The 23067-nt window shown below is 39.1% G+C and overlaps 1 protein-coding gene across 1 annotated transcript in view; it reads left to right on the top strand.

Annotated features, from left to right (window-relative positions):
• The window catches only part of LOC140541728 (tetratricopeptide repeat protein 28-like), a 104955-nt gene extending 81988 nt beyond the window's left edge, over nt 1-22967 (top strand). The window contains exons 9-24 of the mRNA XM_072664488.1: nt 2574-2683; nt 5431-5560; nt 7143-7361; nt 8611-8794; nt 11597-11722; nt 12296-12422; nt 12828-13007; nt 15639-16117; nt 16215-16462; nt 17089-17213; nt 17696-17927; nt 18038-18114; nt 19093-19116; nt 20126-20255; nt 20390-20497; nt 20729-22967. Of these exons, the coding sequence (XP_072520589.1) occupies nt 2574-2683; nt 5431-5560; nt 7143-7361; nt 8611-8794; nt 11597-11722; nt 12296-12422; nt 12828-13007; nt 15639-16117; nt 16215-16462; nt 17089-17213; nt 17696-17927; nt 18038-18114; nt 19093-19116; nt 20126-20255; nt 20390-20497; nt 20729-22362 (4133 nt within the window). The 3' untranslated portion in view covers nt 22363-22967. The remainder of the gene's footprint in view (nt 1-2573; nt 2684-5430; nt 5561-7142; nt 7362-8610; nt 8795-11596; nt 11723-12295; nt 12423-12827; nt 13008-15638; nt 16118-16214; nt 16463-17088; nt 17214-17695; nt 17928-18037; nt 18115-19092; nt 19117-20125; nt 20256-20389; nt 20498-20728) is intronic.
• The last annotated feature ends 100 nt before the right edge of the window (nt 22968-23067 follow it).

Below are 23067 nucleotides of genomic sequence, written 5' to 3'. Positions count from 1 at the left end.
TTTCTGGGTGTTACTAAGAAATTAATTGGAAGCAGGTTCTGGTCATGTGTTTGGCACAACATACTGTGTGTGTAAATGTGTGGAAAGAGAAGTGGAATTGACTTACTATCATAAACTATGTCTGTGTGTGTCCTTCTTGTTCACATTTTCAGCCAGTGATTGCTTGACTACATATGTGCATAGTAATATGTGTGGGTTTAGCTTTGTAAGCATTTTGTGCATATGTGTATGTGTGAGGGAACTGAATCACCAGGACCACCAGCATATCCTCCCCAGATGTCACTAAGCTTTTAAGGGGTTTTTAGCCTCTCCTATGCAAATTTGTGTGCATGTGTGTCTGGGTGTGTGCATACATGTGTGAGTGTGCATATGTGTCCTCCGGGTGTATCTTACTGCGATTGGCTCTGGTGTCATCCTCTTGTATGTGACAGTGCCTGCAGGCAATGCCAGACACACAGAAAATGATAGCGTGGAAGAAAGAGAGTGAAGAGACAGTGGGAGAAGCAGAGAGTGTAGAAGGACGAGTACAATGATTTCTGAAGGATAAATGGATGATAGACACAGATACACTGGATCATACACATACACAGAGAGATGTGTGAATAAAATGTTCTAGTCAGAATGGTATAAATGAAGTAACAGTGCTCATTCGTATTGTGTTTGTCTCAATTGTGTTTGTCCTAGGTTGTGAGGGCATTTTCATCCTTGCCATGCCTCCTACATTTACAGGAGAAATGTGTAACCTAACCTCTCTGCATGGAACATAGTAGCTTCTTAATAATTTCTGTCAGTCCATATATAAATAAAATAATGTGGGAAATTTTGCATTGGGGTGAAGATTGCTCCACAAAGACTGGACATTTGAGACAACGTGATCTTGGTCACATGCCATCACACTAAATACAGCTTAGGTGTCCCACATTAGGCGGTGCCCCACATTAGTCAGTGTCCCACATTAGGGATTAGGGCAATTTTCCCTACAAAGATTTAAATAATAAAATATAAAAAATAATTTAACAGTGAGAGATGGAATATCAAAAATAAAATCTAGAAAATGAAATAATATTTAAATAAAAAATCATTTGCATTTCATTGAGGGAACTAAGTATTTGATCCCCTAAAAACCATGACTAATGTTGGCTCCCACAGACCAGTGACACACCCTAATCTCAGTGAAGTCGTTACCTGCATTAGAGACACCTGTCCTAAATTGTCACCTGTGTAAAAGGCCACCTGCCAAGAGACTCCGTGACATTCCAACATCTCCACCAGACTAAGGAGCTGTCTAAAGATGTCAGGGACAAAATTGTTGACCTACATAAGGCTGTAATGGGCTACAAAGCCATAAGTAAGAAGCTGGATGAGAAGGTAACAACTGTTGGTGCAATTATTCGGAAGTGGAAGAAGTACAACATTACTGTCAATCGGCCTAGGTCTGGAGCTCCATGCAAGATATCACCTCGAGTCTCATTGATCATGAGAAAGGTTAAAAATCAGCCAAGAACTACATGGGAGGAGCTGGTTAATGATCTCAAGGCAGCTGGGACCACAGTCTCCAAAAAAAAACATTGGTAATACACTGAGATGTAATGGTTTAAAATCCTGTAGTGCACGCAAGGTTCCTCTGCTCAAGAAGGCTCATGTCCAGGGCCGCCTCAAGTTCGCCAATGAACATATTAATGACTCCGAGAGAGACTGGGAGAAGGTGTTGTGGTCAGATGAGACCAAAATTGAGCTCTTTGGCCTCAACTCAACTCGATGTGTTTGGAGGAAGAACACCATCCCCACCGTCAAGCATGGTGGTGGAAGTATTATGTTTTGGGGGTGTTTTTCAGGGCACAGGCTAACTTCACCGGGAAGATGAACGGGGCCATGTATCGCAAAATCCTGGGTGACAACCTCCTTGCCTCTGCCAGGGCACTGAAAATGGGTCGTGGATGGGTCTTCCAGCACGACAACGACCCAAAACATACAGCCAAAGAAAACAAAGGAGTGGCTCCATAAGAAGCATATCAAAGTCATAGAATGGCCTAGCCAGTCTCCTGACCTCAATCCCATAGAAAATCTATGGAGAGAGCTGAAGCTTCACGTTTCCAAATGCACGCCTACAAACCTTAAGGATTTGGAGATGATCTGCAGAGAGGAGTGGGCCAAAATTACTCCTGAAGTGTGTGCAAACCTTATAAAAAAACTACAAGAAACGTCTGACTTCTGTGCTTGCCAACATGGGTTTTGCCACCAAGTCTTAAATGATGTTTTAATAGGGGGTCAAATACTTATTTCCTTTAATGAAATTCAAGTTAATTTTTGTTTCTCATTTCATGTAATTTTCTCATTTTTTCTGTTTTTTTTGTGGTATATCTCAAGTGAACATGACAACAGTCCCAAGTAGTTTTTTTGTTTTAAAATACTGTTTACTCTGCACTGCTAGTTTACAGCTCATTAAGTTAATTGCTCTCTCTCTCTCTCTCTCTCTCTCTCTCTCTCTCTCTCTCTCTCTCACTCTCTCTCACTCTCTCACACACACACACTTTCTCTTTCTCCCTCTCTCTCTGTATTGCTCTCTGTCTCAGGCTTGAGGTTGGCAGAGCAGCTAGGGAGACGTGAGGATGAGGCTAAAATCCGCCATCGTCTAGGCCTGTCTCTTTGGGCAAGTGGCAACCTGGAAGAAGCTCAGCACCAGGTATTATATGTTTGAATGAGTGTGTAGCTCCGTGTGTAATACATTTTACCAGCCAAACGTGAATGTGAAATATTAGGCTAAATTTAAAGCCCATGTCATGTTAAACAAGTAGTTCTGTTTTATGTACTATGTTCATGGTTTTCAAACTTCATAGTCTCTTACATAAATTTGTACTTGTACTGGCCCTCTTAATTCCCATGCACATATTCACATTTTGCAGTGATGAATGTGTAAGACATTGTATAGCCTAAGAATCAGCCCAACTTAATAAATAAGTTATTCACTCAAGCTGATTAGAGCTCAGGAATGAGGCAGAGGAATGAACTTTCTGTTTTTTTTAACAACAGAGAAAGCACAAGCTGTGGAAGGAATGTGACACGTGTAAATGTGCCTAGAGCAGGCCGTCCTCACAACTGAGTGACCGAACAAGAAGGAGACTAGTGAGGGAGGGCACTAAGACACCTATCACTTCCAGACAGGTGTCTTTATACAACAATCACTTTAACTGCACTCAGGTGATCTAATTGTGAAACAGATGCACCAAATGCCTGGACCTTTGTTGAATTAGTTCAGTCAATACAGTAACCATATTAGAATACAGAACTAGCAGGAATCATACATCAAGTTAATGCAACTTCTGAGTTGATAACACTTTCTGATGTGCATAGAGTACACTGAGTATACAAGATCTAGGTGAACAATTAAGATGTTTTTTTGGATTAATATTTAACATACATTGGAATATGCTTTATTGCTTTATGTTCAGATATGCTGAGGTTCTTGTTACCTCAGACAGCTAGGTATCATCAAGTTAGTGGGGACACGTGTTGTACACTACTGATAATGCTTTGCATAAATATATGTTGACAGTTTAGCAAGGTTTAGCATACAAGATTAGAGTGTTGTGTGAGAAACAAGAAGAGGTGTAAGTTTTGTACATACTGCATTAGATGAGTAAATAAATTCAAGAAAGAGTCAGAGAGAGATAGAGCAGACAACAAATTGACAAACAAAGGGGAAAAGGTTTTTGTGTTGTTTTTAAGATCTCCCAGTGTTTTATGGCACTGCTAACCCTTATCCACCAGTAAATGTCTTAAAGTTTGTTTACAATAAGATTAATTATGTATATACAGAAATCTCACTTCATTCCGTCCAGAAAAGCAGACCATAAACTAATAGATAAATTCTTCTGTCATTAGATTTTTTTTTTAGAAAAGCTGAAAGTCTACACTTGAGTCACATTTTGATTGCTTCATTTCAAATCTATTGAGGCTGTGTAGGTTTTTTTGTATAACACTAAAACATTAATAGTGAGCTTCAGGGGAAAACAACAAAGAAAATGTTGAATTAGGCCATTAAAAACAATGCCCCTTGCTCCCTCCCTCCATCTCTGTTTCTTCAGATACCATGTAAAATTAAACTACTTTGACAATAATTGGCTTGACACTTCCCACCAATTTCTAACATTAGCACCAACCTTTTCAACTCCTCTCGCACACAATACATGCTTTGATGGCTAATCAAAATGGGTCACTCCGAGTGCACTGCTAACATGTAATGAAACCTAGTGAAAGTGCTAACATTAGCAGATTGTATCTGGAAATGAGTTATATTAGCAATTAGCCAAATTGAATCCCACTCTCTTATTCTCTTTCTCCCTTTAAAATATCTTAGGTGTGCAATGTAGAGTCTCATGAGCCTATGAGTCATGAATGTTGTGTGTGGATGATTCAGTAATCCTGAACCTAGTCTAGATATTTTTAATTAGTAGAACGTGTTGAAGGAAGAGCATTGTTGTGGAAAGAAAATGCAGATATCATATATTTGAGTTTTACAAAAAAAAAGATGCCAGGTGTTCATCCAGTCCATCTAATTAAATAGTCTGTGGTTTTTGTGTGTGTGTGTTATAGGACACACTGCTTAATCATTGAAGTATATTGAATTAGTGTTTCTTTCAGTCCATTTGCCACATGTGTGGAAAATCAAGCACCTAGCCCTACATTCTGTCTTTACAAACATTTGTGAAATAATGGGTCACTCTGAACAGCTCACTGAATTCCACCATGGAAATAAAATGAAATGAAAATTCCTCCATGGTACTGTAATAGGATGCCACTGTTGCAATAAGTCAATTGGGTAAAATTCTTACCTTCTAGATATTCCACAATCAGCTGTGAAGGATATTATTGAAAAGGCATTTCAGAACCACAGCAACTCAGCCACGAAGTTTCAGACCAAGTAAAGTTACAGGGCAGGGCCACCCGCTGAGAAACATAGTGCATAAAAGTCACTAACGCTCTGCAGACTCAAAAACTGCAGAGCTCCAAACCAATTGTTAGAGCTGCAAAGGGTGATCAACTCCATATTAATGCCTATGTAACAAAATGTTCTGTAGGTGTAATGTACAGGTGTCCCAATACATTTGTTCACATTTGAGGTATATATGTAAAAACTGCAGCAACACTGTTGTTGACGGATACCAGTGCCAATACAACACACACTAGCATGTGAGTATCACTGATATGCTGAGAATGCCCCTGATATTGTCAATAGTTGCCCAGTGGTGGTCTCTTTCCTTCATGGATGGGGTAAAGGGTGCTTGTTCATAGCTACAGCCAGTAAATATAAATCTACAAAACTAAACTAAATCTACTCTATATGGCAGGTGTACCAATAAAATGGTCAAGGAGTGTGAGTACAAGGTAGCTGCATATTATAAGCTTGTATATGTGGGTGTGTGTCAACAGCTCTACCATGCATCTGTGCTGTTTGAAACATTAAGACATGAGGCACAACACAGCTCTGACTACAAGCTTTCCCTCTTCGACCTGCAAACGTCTTCATATCAAGCTCTTCAGAGGGTCCTTGTGAGCCTGGGTGAGATTGCTTTTCCCTTAACACACTTCTCTTGCAGCATTTCATCCTCTCTCTCCTCAGCCTTATTACTTGTTTACCTTCCCTAATGCATACCTTTTCTTGCAGCTTCTTTCTTCATCCCTTCTTTCTCTGCCCCACTTCCTATATCTTCATTCGAGTTCTTCTTTTGTGTCCCCTGTCAATACTGGTGACTTTAAAGTATTTATAAAGAAGCTGGAAAATAAACTTTCCTAAGGCAGTGGTATGAGGCAGTACATACATGCATGGCTTCTGTCTTTTGGGTGCTTAGCTGTAGTCTGTTTACTAAAATAACTGAGTTTTTTTCTGCTCTAGGGTTTTTATTTTTGTTATAGATAACTCTTGTTACAGTTTGTTTAAAGCCCATCTGGTTTTACTGAATTATACCAGTAGTAGTCCAGTTGTTGCATTAATGAAGAAGACAAAGAAGCAGAAGAACTTAACACTTTAAGATCAACATATTAAGCAAATTGCTATTTGCTATTTAAATGCTAAATGATTTAATGATTTTTGGCTAAGGAAAAAGTGACAAGAAAAGTAGGACAATCAGAGATACAAATACACAGTCTAATAACTAATCTAGACAGCAATTCTAAAAGACATGAGTTGTCAGTGGTCTATGTGCTAGTGTAGTGTGCTCTCTCTTTCTGGTGCAAGATTCTGACAGTCACATTCTAAATCCATTGCAAATTAGTGATATATCTCTTGGGAAGACTGGATTAGAGAGCATCATAGTAATCCAGGCAAGATGAACAAAGGGATGTATTACTTTCTCACAGTCAGTTGTAGGGAGAATATCACAGGCTTTGCAGATACTATGGGTGCTGTTTTACAGATGTGTGGTTCTTAAAAGTTTAAAGTTTGTTTGCCTTTACAGACAGAGCCACTAAATAAATCTAAGTAACTCTTTCCTTTGAGCTTTTTTTTCCAAAGAATTCTGCATTTTAATGAAAGCGAATACTGTATTTCTTAAATATCCTTGCAAGGGGAAACATATACAGATTAAATAATGTGAGGCCCTGAATCAACATATAAGACACTGCTTCGATTTATAGGCAACATGACAGCCATGAACACGTAAGTACGATTTAATAAGTAACCCAGAGAGACTTTTTAAGAGAGATTTTAAAGTGAAACCTGAAAACAAACAATGTTTCATTAAGGATATTTGTGCTAAGAATTTAATTTACTTTTTTTCATTATTACCAATAATGAAATGTTGGACATTTAAGCACAGATGTCTTTCTATAAAATAGGCCTGAAAATAAACAGTGTGTGTGTATTTAGTATTTCATGATTTCGTGATAAGTTGCTAATATTCATAACATCAGCAAATTTGGGGATGAATAAGTTAGTTGGCACGTGTACACGTGTCTGTTTGACAAGCTAAGATATATAAAACCGGTAATATATATAAATACAGTATATAAAAACAGTATATTACACAAAAATGACTTGATGTTGTACCCCTTATTACAAGTCAATGGAGCATCAAAATTATTTCTGTGCTGTAATTCTTTTTCAGTTTTTCTTAAACTCAATCTTTCCTCTCTTTTCTGAACAGGACATCATGATGAAGCTTTGGCGATTGCAGAGCAGGGTCGTACACGTGCATTTGCAGATTTGCTGGTGGAGAGGCAGACTGGGCAGCATGAAACCGATCCATACAGCCCTGCCACAGTGGAGCACATCCTGGACTCAGTCAACAAGCAGAGAGCCCTGGTGCTCTACTTCTCAATGGCTGCTGGTTATCTCTACAGCTGGCTACTAGCCCCTGGTGCAGGTAAGAGTGTGTTATCCCTTTACCACTTTAAAAATCCCTTCATACCTTTAAAAATAAGATAACTAACTACCATGTCACACAGCCTATTTCCTGTGCTGTGTGTCTGTCTGTACCTGAATGTAAGGGTATTTCTGCAGAATTGAGCCTATTTCTGTGCTGCATTTGTGAGGCACAGAATTTAAAACAGTTGTTTTAGTAAAAACTGTTCTAGTTATTCTACTTTGGTACCTAGGGAAAAAACAACATTCATTTGTTCTGCAGCTTCTTACATGACAGTTAGTGGTTAATATTCATTTTGCATATGTTTAAGACCCAAAAACATTTGTCTTGGGGGGCCAAGACAATGTTTTGGTGAGCTGAGGGCCAAAAAGACAAATTAGTATGCAAAGGTTTTAAACCTGGTTTTTAAATGTTTATTTAATAATATAACACTATTTTTTAAATGTACTAAATTGTACATTATACCATTGCTGCCCAGTGAAAAATGGGACATGTGACAGGAGAGGGCAAAAACGTTCTTAACTGGACTTTATGTAAAATAAATCATTCAGAGTGTATCTTCTGGTCTTTTCATTTACAATTATTCACACAGCATATAAAACAGCTACATGGTTGACAAAAAGCTACAATCATTGACAAAAATGGTGATACATGTTTTTTCATTGGATAGCAGCAATGTAGCCTAGTATAAATTATGTTTACTCTGTTAGTGGGTGAGGTGGAGTTAGGCTAACTTTTTGATGCTTGTATTTAATGCCTACTGCCATAATTGAAAGTAGTTGAAAATTTGTGGGATAATTTTTATTACAGGCAGAGAGAATTCCTTGTCTAATATCTAATGTTGCCACCCAATTTTCATCATATCCCTCAAATGTATATGTATGATGCTAATTTAGGCTAATATGTCAGTTTTACAGGCAAAATGAACCTGAAATTGGTGCAAAAAGCTTAGTGCATTTGGCCTCCCTTTTATGCTTCTCTGCTCCCTCATTTCCAGACACATGCCCCCATCTGCTCCCCAAGGCAGATGGCATGCTCCAAGCTGCAATTATGTTTTATTAACTCCTGATTGTTTTATTCATTTACTTTAGCAGATGCTTCCATACAGGGTTCCTCTCTGTCATGCTCTCAGTGTTTACATTCAGCAGAGTGTGTGCGCTCATGTGTGTGCAAGTGGAAAAACAGCTTTCACTTATAGTGAGAAATGGCTGTGTTACCTGTGTTAGTGAAATCTCCACCTCCCTATCAGGTATTGTGAAATTCCACGAGGTGTACCTGGGTGAAGGCATATCAGAAGGAGACCCAGACTTTCAAGAGGGAAAAGTAGGTGGAGGAGCAGGAGGAGGAGGGAGTATAGGAGTTGGAGCCTCTTCATTGGAGCAGTATATCTGCAGTGCTCGTGAGGCCCTGGGAGTTGAGTCCTTCTACAGCAGGTACAGCTTATACACACCTCCAGTACGCACAGTCAACTGTCTGTCTGTCTTGCTATATTCCAGTTTTATTGGCTGTAAAATGCATGATATTAATGTATTAATTGAATCAGTTAGGTTGCATAAGTTAGGTTGCAAAAGGTTGCATAAAACAATCATGCTGTTCAGGGAATAGTCTTTAATTGTTGTGTTGTTTGGCCATGTTGTGATTACTAATCAATATAAATGTATTGAAAATGTGCTTATCATATTAAAGTTGTTCTAATTTGCATCATGCAATGCACATTAATTTTGTATTGAATTGCTGTTTTTGGTCACATTCCACCAGTTTCACCAGTTCTAGTAGCGTGATAGTGGAGCATGTGTAGATTCAGCATGTCAGCAGAGCCAATTTTGTTGTTTTGATGTTGAATGGGTAGGAGACTATTTGCTTAAACCTTAACTAAAACTAATTTACAGCTAACAAGTACAATAGTGGATGCTAACGAGGACTCATCAGCTGATTTTAAAGCAGCATTATGGAGAATTGTTATTAATTGCTCCTGGGCTCCCTCTACATTAGGGAAGTGCAGTTTGCGGTTTGAGCTACCACTAAAAAAGGACACGCTTTACACAAAAATTTCTGGATAAGCTACGAGAAAGAGAATTATCACTATAAAAGTGAACAAAGCATGTAGACTGATGCAGTACAGAAATATTAGATTAAAGATTTTAGATTAGATATTATATTAAATATTATATTAGATTCAATATTTTTTCTGCATTTCTTAACAAGGGTTATGCAGTTCTTGCATAGTGATCTTCTTAGTGCAGATAGCAGCATGCTGTGCCCGGAGTAGCAACGATTAAGATACTGTTTGCTTTCTGTTACAGTCATTGGAGATTAACAATGATTTTGGTAAAAATTCTACATAATGTTGCTTAAAATGAAATGGACAAAAGCGGCTTTCATGTTTACAGTGCCTGCTTGAAAACATGTCACACTGTAGCACTGCATTACCATACTGGTATCCACAGCATTATTTATAAAAAAGACAATCATCAAGGTACGTGTCAGTCACTGCTGATATTCATTTACATTGTCCTGTTACCCAGGCTTATGGGGTAGTATATTCAGTATGGGGTATAAAAGAAGGTGTGTCATCAACAGTGAGCTCCCTGCTACTGGCCCACTTTTGTTTCTGCTGTGTGAGAGACCACTAAGCACCAAATTTACTGCATATTGCCTGCAGATTTGTATAGAAATTCATTTACAGCTAAGGCTTGAATGCAGCATTTAAGCTTCACCTCATTTCACTCAGTGGTTTGCAGACACTTCCACTTGAACAGGTTCATTTTAAATGGATAACGAGTAAAGCGGTGCCCAGTAATGGCTGCATCAGACACGCGTGCGTGTGCACACACACCATGCATGGAGCATGGCAGTGTGTGTATGCAAGCGTGCAAATGTGTGTGTGTGTGTGTGTGAGAGAGTGGGAAAGCAGGTGTTAACTGCTGAGCCATCCATTTTTTATTTGTGATGGCTGCGTGAATCTGATGAAAGAAAGAGAGAGAGCATATATGCATGTTATATGCTGCTGAGGCATCCATTTTATAGTTCTGATGGCTGGATGGATCTGATGAGAGAATAGAATAGAAAAGAATACTGTGTGTGTGTGTGTGTGTGTGTGTGTGTGTGTGTGTGTGTGTGTGTGTGTGTGTGTAAAAGAGAGATTTAAATTCTGGTTCCCATGGCTGGGATTACATAGTGTAGTAACTGAACTATCGGCAGTCACAGATAGCTGAGATCCCCAGCTGACTAGCTTAGATCTAAACCTCTGTCTGAAAGGAAGCATTTTATTCAGCCCTCATCCTCTAAGACTTTCCAGCCAGAGAGTGAGAGAGTGCGAGAGAGAGTGGAGAAACTAGGCCAGAAGGGTGAGAGAGACTTCTAAGATGTTGTGGAATTTTAAATGTTCAAGGAGGCCTGTAGTCATATTTAAATATTTGGGCAAATTCACAAATTGCATATAGTGTTGATTAGTAAAGTAAAAAGAACTAAATACAACCTCTGCAGCATTTTTTTCTTTTCATATACAATATCAATCTGCATTACCATTTCAAACTATTTATTTTACACATGAATAAATCTACCACCAAAGATTAGAAATCAGCCCAATGGGGGTCAGTTCCCAGTTTTAGATGAGCCCCGATAGTCTACAGCCACAAAGTGATCACTGCACGCTCAATGTTTTTTTTTTTCCTATTACTTCAACATCTGTTTTATATCATATTCATTTTTTGTAGCCATAATCTGTCTTTCAGTTGAATTGAGTGGAAATGAACGCTGGTTTGTTCTCTTGATGGAATATTTCCACAGCCCAAAATAAAGCTGGCTGCTGATGTGATTTCCTATCTTGAAACCAATCAAGAACAGGAGAGCTTTTTCTAACAGCCAGTACTCCAAAACTATGAACTACGGGACCTGCAGGAAGATTTGTCTAAAACTGTTCTACCGTGCGGTGTTGCTTGCACAAACACAGTCTGCAAGGAAGAGGAAAAGGAAGCCATTCTAGTTGAGATTACTTAACAATTTAGTTTAAGGTACATGTGGAATGATTTAGTCATGTATTTCTTTAAATGAATGGTTATAAGCTCCCTTTGCTAGAGAGCTAAATTAGCTGCATAGCTCCTGTGCAAAACTAAAGAAGATACCAAACATGTCTTGGTTGATCAACTACAGTTGTACTGGGAAAATGTTTCCTTCTTTCTCAGTTTTTTTCTTTCTCTCTCTCTCTCTCTCTTGCCCCCACTCATCTTTCTCAGAGGATGCTCTGGAAGTGAAACTGGAAGTGAAGCAGGAGATTTGTTTGAACAGCAGTTTGAAGAGCTCAATAACAAAATGAACTCTGGCTTTCTGCATATGGTGTCTAGAAACAACATCTTTAACAGGTGAGGACAAACCACGCACCCCATGTACCTCAGACCTTAGTAAAATATTGTCTTTATTAAGAACTTTATTAGGTCTAGCTTAAGTTGAGGTGAATTCTTCCTTATCCTTAATGATCATAACCACAGCTTGTCTCACACTTCTGATCAGCCACCAGTGTTAACTCTGTTTGTTAATAATGATTCTTTGTCCATTTTGTTGTTCTAGTTAATTAACAGTTTTACTTTGAGAAGCATACAAGACCAGTAGTTAAAAATATCTAAGTTTACACAGCTTTTCAGGGCATGTTTAATTCAGGGAGACAGATCAGATTCTTCATTTATAAGGGATTTTCCATATGAGCCAAAGAAAATTGCCTTAGTCTAAAGGAAAAGCTGGAATATGCAGGTGTTGTAATAGCACTACACTGCCCTCTTGGGGTCACATTGTATTAATGTAATTTATGTTTTTACAGTTGAAAGAATTACTTTGTATTGTTTAACACACACAAATACATCAGTATGCATGTGTTCATTTATATCATTAGATTATTTATATATACTATAACAGGCTTACATATATTATGTCTCCTGCAGGAGTTGCCAGAGTATGACCAGTCTTTTTAGCAACCCCATGTCTCCAGTCAAAGATAGTTGTTCCACACCCCTGAACAAACCTCCACTGCGTGCCCTCTATGACCTCCTTATTGCTCCCATGGAAGGGGTGAGAGTTTGACTTCCTAAATAAAAAATTCTCCTATGATTCCATTCTTCTTCATTAAGAAACACCTCCAGATTTTACCCCAACAGAGCTGTGAACAGTCTTTCTTCTTGTCAGTGCTGAGGCAACAATATGTGATGCTTCAGTTTACATTAAATAATGCAGTAAGACTCGGTATACAAAATGTGCGCAGGCACTGTAGTTTGTGTTTGACAAATAATTTTTTTTGTCTTTTCATGCAGCTTTATTAACACAGAATTCAGTTGAAGTGTGTAGTCATATGTTGAATGTATGTTACAGCTTGAAATGTGGCTCAACTAATTAGATGTTATAAATGTCATGTTAATTGTTTTATTTTGCTCTTCTGCTTTCCCGATAATTTCGTCTCTCTTTCTCTTGCACTTTCAGGGTCTAATGCACTCAACTGGTCCAGTTGGCAGGCACAGGCAGCTTGTATTGGTTCTGGAAGGAGAGTTATATCTCATTCCCTTTGCTCTGCTGAAAGGCAGCTCATCCAATGAATACCTGTACGAGCGCTTTAGCCTACTAGCTGTACCCTCTCTGCGCACCCTCGCGTCTAATGCCAAGGTGAGATTAATCCTGTGACTCTTCATAATACTAACAAATAATATTTCAAATTTCTAATTCAACAACTGACTGAGCATGGGTCAGAATCAATCTATTTACGTATTAAATACGTAATGCAACGTACACAGAGCTCAAACCTGCTATCATTACTTCTGCAACTCTCTGCACTGTTAGTAAAACAGTATGACACAGAAACCTAAGCTAAATGAACTGAGGAACCTAAGCAAAATGAAATGAGGCTTTAGCCTTCACTGAACAGTTTATACTGAAAAACCAGTGTAATAACGTCACTTGTTACATGAGAATGGAATATACACACCTATGCTCTTTGCTTTTCTTTTTACCATAACGGTCCAATTTTTACCAGACTCTGCATCACTGTTGAATGCATATTTCTGGCCTTAGAAGGCCATCGTGGAAGACTACATTTCCCTTGCTTTATTGCAGTAAGGACATTTGAAGTATGTCAAATGTGTAAATAAGTATTAACTGCTCATTTTAAAATCACTGTTTCCCTGATATCATCACATTTGACATATTTTAGCTTATTTAGCCAACTTCTGTTTAGCCCTGCACATTCATATTGCAATTCAAAAGATTGCTCTTTGAATGAGACAAGATAAAGGCAGTCTTATCTTAGCTCTGTCTTATTTATCTTAGCTTTGTCTTAAAGGCACGGTAACAGAAACAGCCTGAGGTAAAAAGAGGTCAAAAAGGTCTTTGTAAAAAAAGGAACTAGTAAGTGAAGTAAGTAAACCTCAAAAATAAATGTAAAATAAAATTAAAATGTAGCAAATGAACTGTTTAAACTGTACTAAAATGTTTTAAAATATTGAAGTATTTTAAAGAGTTTGAGTAGAAAGCTTGTGTTCATAATATAGATGGGATTTGTATACTTATGCAGAATATGCATCAGTTCAAATCAAATCATCACCTCATACCGAATTTACCTTCCTTTTAAATGTATGGGTTAATCCTTTGAATAAGACTGCAGTGACAGTTTTTTCCCCTGCATATTCTTTAAAGGCTCACAGACATCTGACAAATTAGGTAGGCATTTTGCCAGGTAATTTGCAAAAACAATGAGGCACTGCACTCCTTAAGAGTGTATTGGGATGATAATGGCAGCCTGTTCCTTCTCAAGATCAGTATATGTCTGTAGACTTTAGTCAACTTCAACTTTCAGCAACTTCTAAGAGATAGGACCTTCTTGTCATGGCAAGCTTCAGCTGGTTCTATCACCACAACCAACAAACGGTATCTCACCAGAAATACTAATTTCTGGTATCAGTGCATATCCCTAGCTTTACAGTGCCCACATTACACGTCTTTTTAGTTTCCTTATAGACATGGGCAATGTGACCTCTGAGCAGTGTTTTTCACTAGAGATCCCCTGATTGCTTGGCATGTGCCCGGAATCGGCTGATTTTCAGCGGGATTGGCTGTAACTGGTAACCTGTGCTGTGCTGGTCACATTTACACGTGTGTACCACACGAGGGCACCAGCGGCAATTACAGCCACACACATAAACCACTGCTGTGACTGTTCTCACTGTTCCTGCGCCGTCACGTTCAGCTGTGAATAGTATAGTTATCAAACTTCCACCTGCACCATTTAACAGAGTGCTTGTCTGCCTCTCTCAAAAATCTTCATTGGACTTCAAGCACAACCAACAGAAGCACAGTCCCTCCTAAATGCACCAAAGGCTTGTTTGGTGTCGTGGCTTGTTTTGGACAAAGTGTGTCACGCAAATCATTCATTCATTTTGTGTGACCCTGCAATATATATATATATATATATATATATATATATATATATATATATATATATATATATATATATAATATAATATATATATATTTAATAGTACTAATGAATGACATATATGCTGTCATTTATTATTCTTCGGAAGAAGGAAAATGGGAATCAGCCAAGGAAATTGCAATACAGTTTGTCTTTAGAGATCTGAATTCTGCTCTTCAAATGTACATTGTAATAATTGAGTCCACAGACTTAATGTGTCTTGTCTTATGTAGAGCTGTGCTACTCCCTCCTTGCAAGAACTTTGGCACAATATTTTCATAGGTTTATACTGTCTGAAGACACTAGGTGGCACTGTGTCCATTTTTGTAATTAAAAGAATCAATGATTAAATAATTTTTGGAGTTTGCTGCATCTGCTGCTGTAGACAAATGAGGTCTTGCTCCCTTAGCAGCCTCCTATTTGACAACAGCACAACGGTGCACCCTGTAAGATTTTTCTTTAACACGGACCCACTTTAAGCTACCTTTCTTTTTTAAACATGTTACAGATTTGTCAGCAGAGTAATGCCCAATGGGGGTGAAATATTCATAGTCATGGTGCTAACCTACATGCTAAGTTAAAGAAAAACTTGAAGTTAAAATATGTCTGGCTCAAGAGGCCTGGTTACACAGCAGTGATAAGCCAGTCATAGGGAGCAAGTCATAGGGAAGCCAATCGTAGCTTCTGACGTCATAGTACAAACAAAAATGTATCACAAGAATAAGTGTAGATATATCACAGATGCATCTCCCACTAGCTTTTAAGTAAGAATATTTATTCACCTTGGTCTTATAAACAAACCTAATTACTATGCTTTCTTCTCTTAGATCAACCCCCGACGTACCGCCCCACCACCATGCAGTGCCCTAGGCATGGCAGCTGTTGTTGGAAACCCTTGCCTTCCCCCAGCTGCCATGGACCGTTGGCTCTGGGGCCCCATGCCCTCTGCTGAAGAGGAAGCCTGCATGGTGGCTGACTTGCTGGGCTGCCAGCCTCTGATGGGCCTGGCAGCCACCAAGGAGCGTGTGATTAGCGCACTCAGCCAGGCAGAGTGTGCACACTTTGCAACTCATGTCTCCTGGAGACTGGCAGCTCTAGTGCTGGCACCCACCCACCAGGAGGGAAGCAGGGTAGATGGTGGGAGAGGAGGAGTTGCAGGGGGCACAGTGAGGATGGGAGGTTACACAGTACCTGATGACGAGAGTGATGTGGAGAGCACCTGCGACACACCCCCACTGCAGGAACTGCTTCTGACAGCAGCGGACATTTTGGATCTAAGCCTGCCAGTGAAATTGGTAGTGCTGGGGTGAGTGGAGAAGATTCCTGGTAACCTTTGTGTATTTTGTGTACATTTTGCATGAATTTATACTTTAATATTGACCAAAACCATCTTTGTTTCATAGTTCTTACCAGGAGTCTAGCAGTAAGGTGACTGCTGATGGTGTCGTAGGACTGACACGAGCATTCCTAGCTGCTGGTGCACAGTGTGTTCTGGTTTCTCTGTGGCCTGTACCTGTAGCTGCATCCAAAGTGTTTGTCCATGCTTTTTACGCTGCCCTGCTCAATGGAGCAAAAGCCAGTGTAGCTCTTACAGAAGCCATGAAGAGTGTTCAGAACAACCAGCAGTTTTCACATCCTTCTAACTGGGCAGGTCTGTGTCAGAACTACATTATACATTATGTCCACTTGGATCTGGGATTATATTTGGCATACACTACATACATACATATAAACATATAAACAACATATAAAATCATAAAATACTAATATGTGAGTATAAATAAATCTTAACATACAGTATGGCAGATTTCCATTATCCTGTGTTTCAAATACTGGTTTGTATTTGCCTTAATATTAATTGACAAAGACTGAAAACACAAATGGTGGATTAATATGAGATTAGGACAACACAGATATGTTTTTTTAGTGAACTGGCAGCTGAATTTAAGCAGTGGAGGATCATGTTTGAAAATACTAATACTAATATTAAAAGACAACAAGACTGAGGTGTTTACCCTTATGTTAACATATAATCTGTACTGACAGTGGGTTGTGGTTGTGGTCGTTCTGGAAGTTAACTTGATTTATAGAAATTGTTGTGCAGGGAAAATCAGGCATAAATTTGGACTAAAAATAGCTTGTATAAACCCAGCTTTAAGTGGAGCACTGTATAGCTAGGTTAAGAGTTATGTTAATATCTGCCTAATCATAGTTTCAAACGGAGTATTAAACCAATGCTGGCACCTCTCCTTGTCTCTTCATGGTTTTGTCTCTCAGGTTTTATGCTGATTGGCAGTGATGTGAAACTGAACAGTCCGTCATCATTGATTGGCCAGGCCCTCTCAGAAATTCTGCAATATCCTGACAAAGCCAGAGATGCCCTGAGAGTGCTGCTACACCTGGTGAGACAATGCGCAACATAAACACATAAAGCAAAGGTCATCAGTTCTGAGTCCTGGAAGGACAGAGTCTAGCACAGTTTGGCAATGGCCCTGCTCAAACACACCTGATTCAGCTCATTAGTCAGTTGAGCAGGACAATCAGCGAACTGTGCTGGACTCCGACCCTCTAGGACTACAGTTGATGACCCCTCACTTGAGGCACACATAAGCTTGTATTGTGCACACACAACAGGCACAACAGGCTTGCTTGTAACACAACGGAAACAGACACAAAACTGAAAGCAAATATGACCTAATACGTCAAATCTTATATGATGAAGTAGAGGTAACACAAGACTGCGAGTTATGCTCATTCTCACTAACTACCAACTACCTTGTATGGCTTTAAGAAAATACTTCATTCAGAAATACAATTTGTTTCAATTTTGAATTCTTGCAATTTTGTTGGAAAAACTGTTTATTTATCTCCCTCTTTCTTTTAGGTGGAGAAGTCTCTACAGCGCATTCAGAATGGTCAGCGCAACTCCATGTACACGTCCCAGCAGAGTGTGGAAAATAAAGTAGGGGGTGTTCCAGGATGGCAGGCTCTGCTAACTGCAGTGGGATTCAGGCTAGACCAGGCTGGTGCTGGCCTTCCCCCTGCTGTGTTCTTCCCCACAGTTGACCCAGGAGATCGACTTCAGCAGTGCAGCGCCACATTGCAGGCCCTTCTGGGTGTGTAGGAAAACAATTTCACCAGAGCAGTCAACACAGAATGCTAAATGTTAGTTTAAATGTTAGTTTAAATGTTAGATTGCCCATTGTTGGTCTCTTTCCTATTACAGGTATTCCTCCTCCAGCCCTTCAAGCCCTTTGCAAAGTTGTTAGTGCCTCTGAGGCAGGAGAGCAGCTAATTAATAAGGTGAGCTTCCCCCAGATTATTATAGCAGACTTTATTATTATTATTATTATAGCAGAGTTTGTATCTTAGTATTTGCATTTATGTATTTATATAAATACTGACAATCACACAATTCATAACCCTAAAACACAACATGTAGTGCTCGTCTGCCAACTAAGCTCTGTTTTCAGAAGCAAAAGTAGAAGCGTTTAGCTAACATTTTTCATTTTTTATCTCAATAAAGGTGCCAATAAAGGAGAATGCTGAATTGTTTAGTTATTATTACTATACTGTACATTTATTCATATATTAAACAATTTGTTTTGTCCATATGTGTGTGTGATGTGTCAGTCTGTGTATGTAGTGTCATGTAATTCTTCATCATTTCAATCATTCAATCATTTTGATTTGCCAAATGGTCAGTGATTAAGGATTCACTCTGTGGATTGGACATAATCACTCAGTACAGGTACGGTACAATGGGCGAAAAAAAGTAAGCTCCCATGTGACGTCTGTACAGTGACCCTATTAATATGTGTAACATTACAGCCATCAGTAGAGAACAATGACAGATAATCCTAACAAGCTCTTGAGGCCTTGGTCCTTGGTCCTCAGTAATTCTCTGTTGAATGCTGCAATACCTCTGCCCTCCCATGACCTCATGATGATATATGTTTTGGTATACTGCTGGAATGATGGCTTGATTTTGCCTCTCTGCAACAACACCTGTTATACCACCATGATAGCAGTTTGTATTACCTGTACATCTTTTACAGTACCAAATCAGTTTAATAGGGATTCACTGTTAAATCCATTTGATTCAGAATTTAAAGACAGTGCTGAAGTGGACTGTTTGTGGTTCTTATATTGGGAAGATCGAATTTCAGTTTTTAAAATATTAAACTGCTAAAACATCCATATATAAATTATATGCACTGTATGCAAAACATTTTAATGTGCAACCGTTTCTCCCTCTTTTTTTGGCCTTTTGGACTGAAGGCTGTAAAGAATATTGTTGGAATGGTAAGTCTTCTAGCATCAGCCGTACCATATTCTTACTAATTATACTTTTCTTTTACAAGCAAATGCTTTATCAAACATTTTTTTAAAACACGTTTATCTAGATTGACATTATAAATTCAGTGAACAGAGAGATCTGTTCAAACAAAATGAGACTCTGGTTTCTTATTCCATCCTTTTCAGATGGTCTTAGTAAGATTTTACTAAAACACTTCAATTCACCTAATACATTGTGAGGGGGTGTGGATGAATAAAAAAGTAAACATGCTTTCAGTGCAATGCAGACAGTCTCTTACAAAGGCATCTCTGTTTCTTGCTTAGAATTAATCTTCTTAAAAAGAACAGCTCAGTTTCTTAGCTTCTTTAGAGTCCCACATCTTAAGTCCAGCATAGAAAATGCCTTTTCCTCACATGCCCTTCGTCTAAGAACCTGGCATAGTTTTGTTTTTGTTTTTTTAAAGCTAATTTGAGTCTTGCAAGACAGCTGTCTGTTGAGTTGCAGTAATGAGTAGTATCTGTGTGGTTTAAAGCAATTGTGAGCAAGTGATAAAATGTAAAGCAAGTGATTCTTCATCCTGTGGTTGTTTACAAAAAAAACTTTTCTCAGAAACCTGTAATGTCTGTAATCATAGCACTTAAGTTTTTGTGTACAAACATTATTATACAAGTTATACATTATACATGCTGTGGCAGGGTTTAAGGTCAGTACTAAGACAATTTCAGAAATTATGCAAAGAAGGAGCAGAGCAGCAGATGACATTCATTTGACCTGAAATGTAGTTGCACAGCACTCCATGGGATGAACATATATTTGCCCCCCAAAGTTTAATGTTGCTATTGAAGTGAAATTAAAATGACATTTTAGAACTTTTAAAACAATATCTTGTGCTTGAAAGGCTATTAAACAGAAGTAGTGGGAAGAAAGCATATTTGTCTTTTAATTAAATATTTTCCTCTGTATGTTCATTTTCAATATAGCTCACATTTCTGCTTGTCTTCTTGTCATGTGTAGCTTCATCAGGTCCTTGTTCAACTGCAGATGGGGGAGAAGGAGCAGGATTTTTCCTTGTTACCCATTCAGGTGTCTATAAGTGTCCAACTATGGCAATTGCCAGGCTGCCATGAGTTTCTGGCTGCACTGGGTGAGTTAGTTTTGCGTGATTGCACATTTGAATTGAGAACTACCGTATGGTGTCTAAATACTAAACCACAAACATTTGTTTTAGGTAATGCTAATTAGGTCATATATTTTGTGTTGCTCCTTTCACAAATTCAGGGTTTGATCTATGTGAGGTGGGACAAGAAGAGGTTGTTCTGAAGACAGGGAAGCAGGCCAGCCGTCGCACCATGCACTTTGCCCTTCAGTCTTTGATGGCACTTTTTGGTAAGGAATATTATAACAGTATTACAATCTCCTGTTTTTTATGTGAAGATTTATTTAAATTCTGAAAATGAATACAAATTTTAGTATTAAATGCAAATATTAAAAAATAAATATTACAGACAACCATATTCTTTTCAGCTTTACGCAGCTGGCTTAACAGAGCTTATAAATTTACTTATTGTCATTTTACTTCTCACTCTCTTTTTATTCTGTCCTTTTCATAAACTGTAGATTCAACAGAACTTCCAAAGCGTCTCAGCTTGGACAGCTCATCGTCCCTGGAGTCACTTGCCTCAGCTCAGTCGGTATCCAATCCACTGCCTCTCAGTTATCCCAACCTGCCCTTTTCTCAACACTGCCCTGACAACATGGCATTAGATACCATATCTGTCTATAGCTTGAGCTCTGTTGCTTCCTCTATGAGCTTTGTTTCTAAGTCTGAGAGTGACTTTCTGGGTCAAAGACGTGGTGTTAGTTTGACTTCCTCGCTTTCTGCTACTAAGCACCCACTCAGTGTTTCTCGCAGTCGCTCCTCACCACATGGCGCATTGATGACTTACAGCACTGGGGTACGAGGAGATGAGGAGGAATATGAGGGTTTCTCCATCATTAGCAGTGAGCCCATGGCCAGTCATTGTGACTCTCTACCTTTGCCACGGGGCCACAATCAGAGACACCGCCTCAGTCATGGAGAAAGGAATGGGATTGGTGGCCATGTCTCAAGTTCAAGCACCGGACAAGAGTACAAAGTGTCTATCTCTTCTAAAGGAAGTGTCAGCACTCCCACCTCTCCACTCAAGGCAAGCTTGATTCCAAGTCCAAACTCTCCTTTCCAGAAGGTTGGGAAGGTAACTAGCTCAGACACAGGTGAATCAGACCAGTCAAGCACTGAGACTGACAGCACTGTTAAATCAGGAAACCAGGAAGAGAAGCCATCCTCTGCCTCTATGGATCCTCAGGAACTTGCTAAGAAGATTTTGGAAGAGACTCACAGCCACTTCAAGGCCATGGGTACTTTACAGAGAGGAGTAGCTGAGGGCATGGCCACTCCTATTTCTGGCTCCACCACAACCAGATGCTCAGCTTTTCGCTCCTCAGAGACGAGTGCATTCAGTCGACCCGGAAGCAGTGCCAGTATCCAAGATCCTGCAAACCGTCCCAAACCCCCTTCCCGTTCTTCTTCTCTCCAGAAGATCAGCTCTGGCTACAGTAGTCCTGCTACATCAGATACTTCTGTGAAAGATGGCGGACACCCCTCACCCACACTTGACAACCTTGCTCAGTTCAAGCTTAAGTACCCTAGCTCCCTTTTTAGTGGTCATATGTCTTGTTCTCCAAGAAATGTGTCCCCTAGCTCAGGCCACCAGTCTCCTGCTGACAGTGCACCTTCCCCTGCCCTTTCCTATTCCTCAACTGGTTCTACTGGGTCAGGTCCAACAGATGCTGTGGAGCTTGACCGCTTGAGACGGGTTGCCATTAATGAAAAAGTTCAAGCTATGCATAGCCTTAAGACTTTCTGGTGTCATGCTGCAGCCAAGCAGCAGCAACAACACACTGGTCCACTCAAAGCACTTAGAGGCCCAGTAATCCCAACAAAGAAAGATGTTCTTGGACTTCTCAATCTGTCACCACGACGCTGTTCACCTGGAGATTGCCAAAATGCTCTTGAGCTGTTTACAATGGGGCATCAATCTCTGGAACGAACTTTGAGTCATGGACATGATGGTTCTAATGGACAGAGGGCTGCACCATCACCCTCCATCTCCACCCGAAGCAGCCCAGGTGGTCGATCTATCCACCTTCCCAGTGGTAATGGTTACAAGTTCCTTTCATCTGGAAGATTCCTTCCTTCATCCAAGTGTTGAAACTTTTGTCATTCAACAACTTCTGTAACATCTTTTTTGCCCTTGTGAATAAAAAAATGTTCCTGTCAACTACGCAGACCTGTGACCTGTCTGGGCACTTAATAAAATGAATACCTGGTGCTTCTGCCCTCAGCCACCACTGTGTATTTGAGACAGAAGACCTTATACTGTGCATATATGTCAGGAACATTTTGTGTTTGTGAAGGCCAAACATAACAGTACAGACTGGCTTGTTGATTTTTACATAATATATTCTTATTGTTTATTATTATTATTATTATTAATATTATTATTTGTTGTTAATGATGATATAGTTATGTTTTGTAATTTAAAGTGTTTCAAACTGTATTACACATTTTATATTATTCAAATGATAAAATATTGTGGAAATTGAGAATTTTAAATGTATTTCATATTTTTATTGAAAATTTAAAACAGATTTTGGCCTCATCTCTTTGTTAAGTGAATGTCTCCTCTACAGCATGGATTCTCTTGCTATTGATTGTTAAGTACCATGTATGACTTTTTAGCTCACCCTTTTTGAAAAACAAGCTTCTCTGTTTGTCCCTTAACAGGAGCAGTTTTAATAAAAAAACGTCTTCCTCTTCTGTTTTTGCTGTGGAATTTTAATGTAATTTAATACCAGTATGCATATACTGTGCAAATACACAAAAATGCTTAAGTAATAATAATTCAGTGGGGTTA

The sequence above is a fragment of the Salminus brasiliensis genome, chromosome 20 (assembly GCF_030463535.1).
Source record: "Salminus brasiliensis chromosome 20, fSalBra1.hap2, whole genome shotgun sequence".
NCBI classification, from domain to species: Eukaryota; Metazoa; Chordata; class Actinopteri; order Characiformes; family Bryconidae; genus Salminus; species Salminus brasiliensis.
Note: the sequence above shows the minus strand (reverse complement) of the source record. Positions and strands in the feature narration are given on the sequence as shown.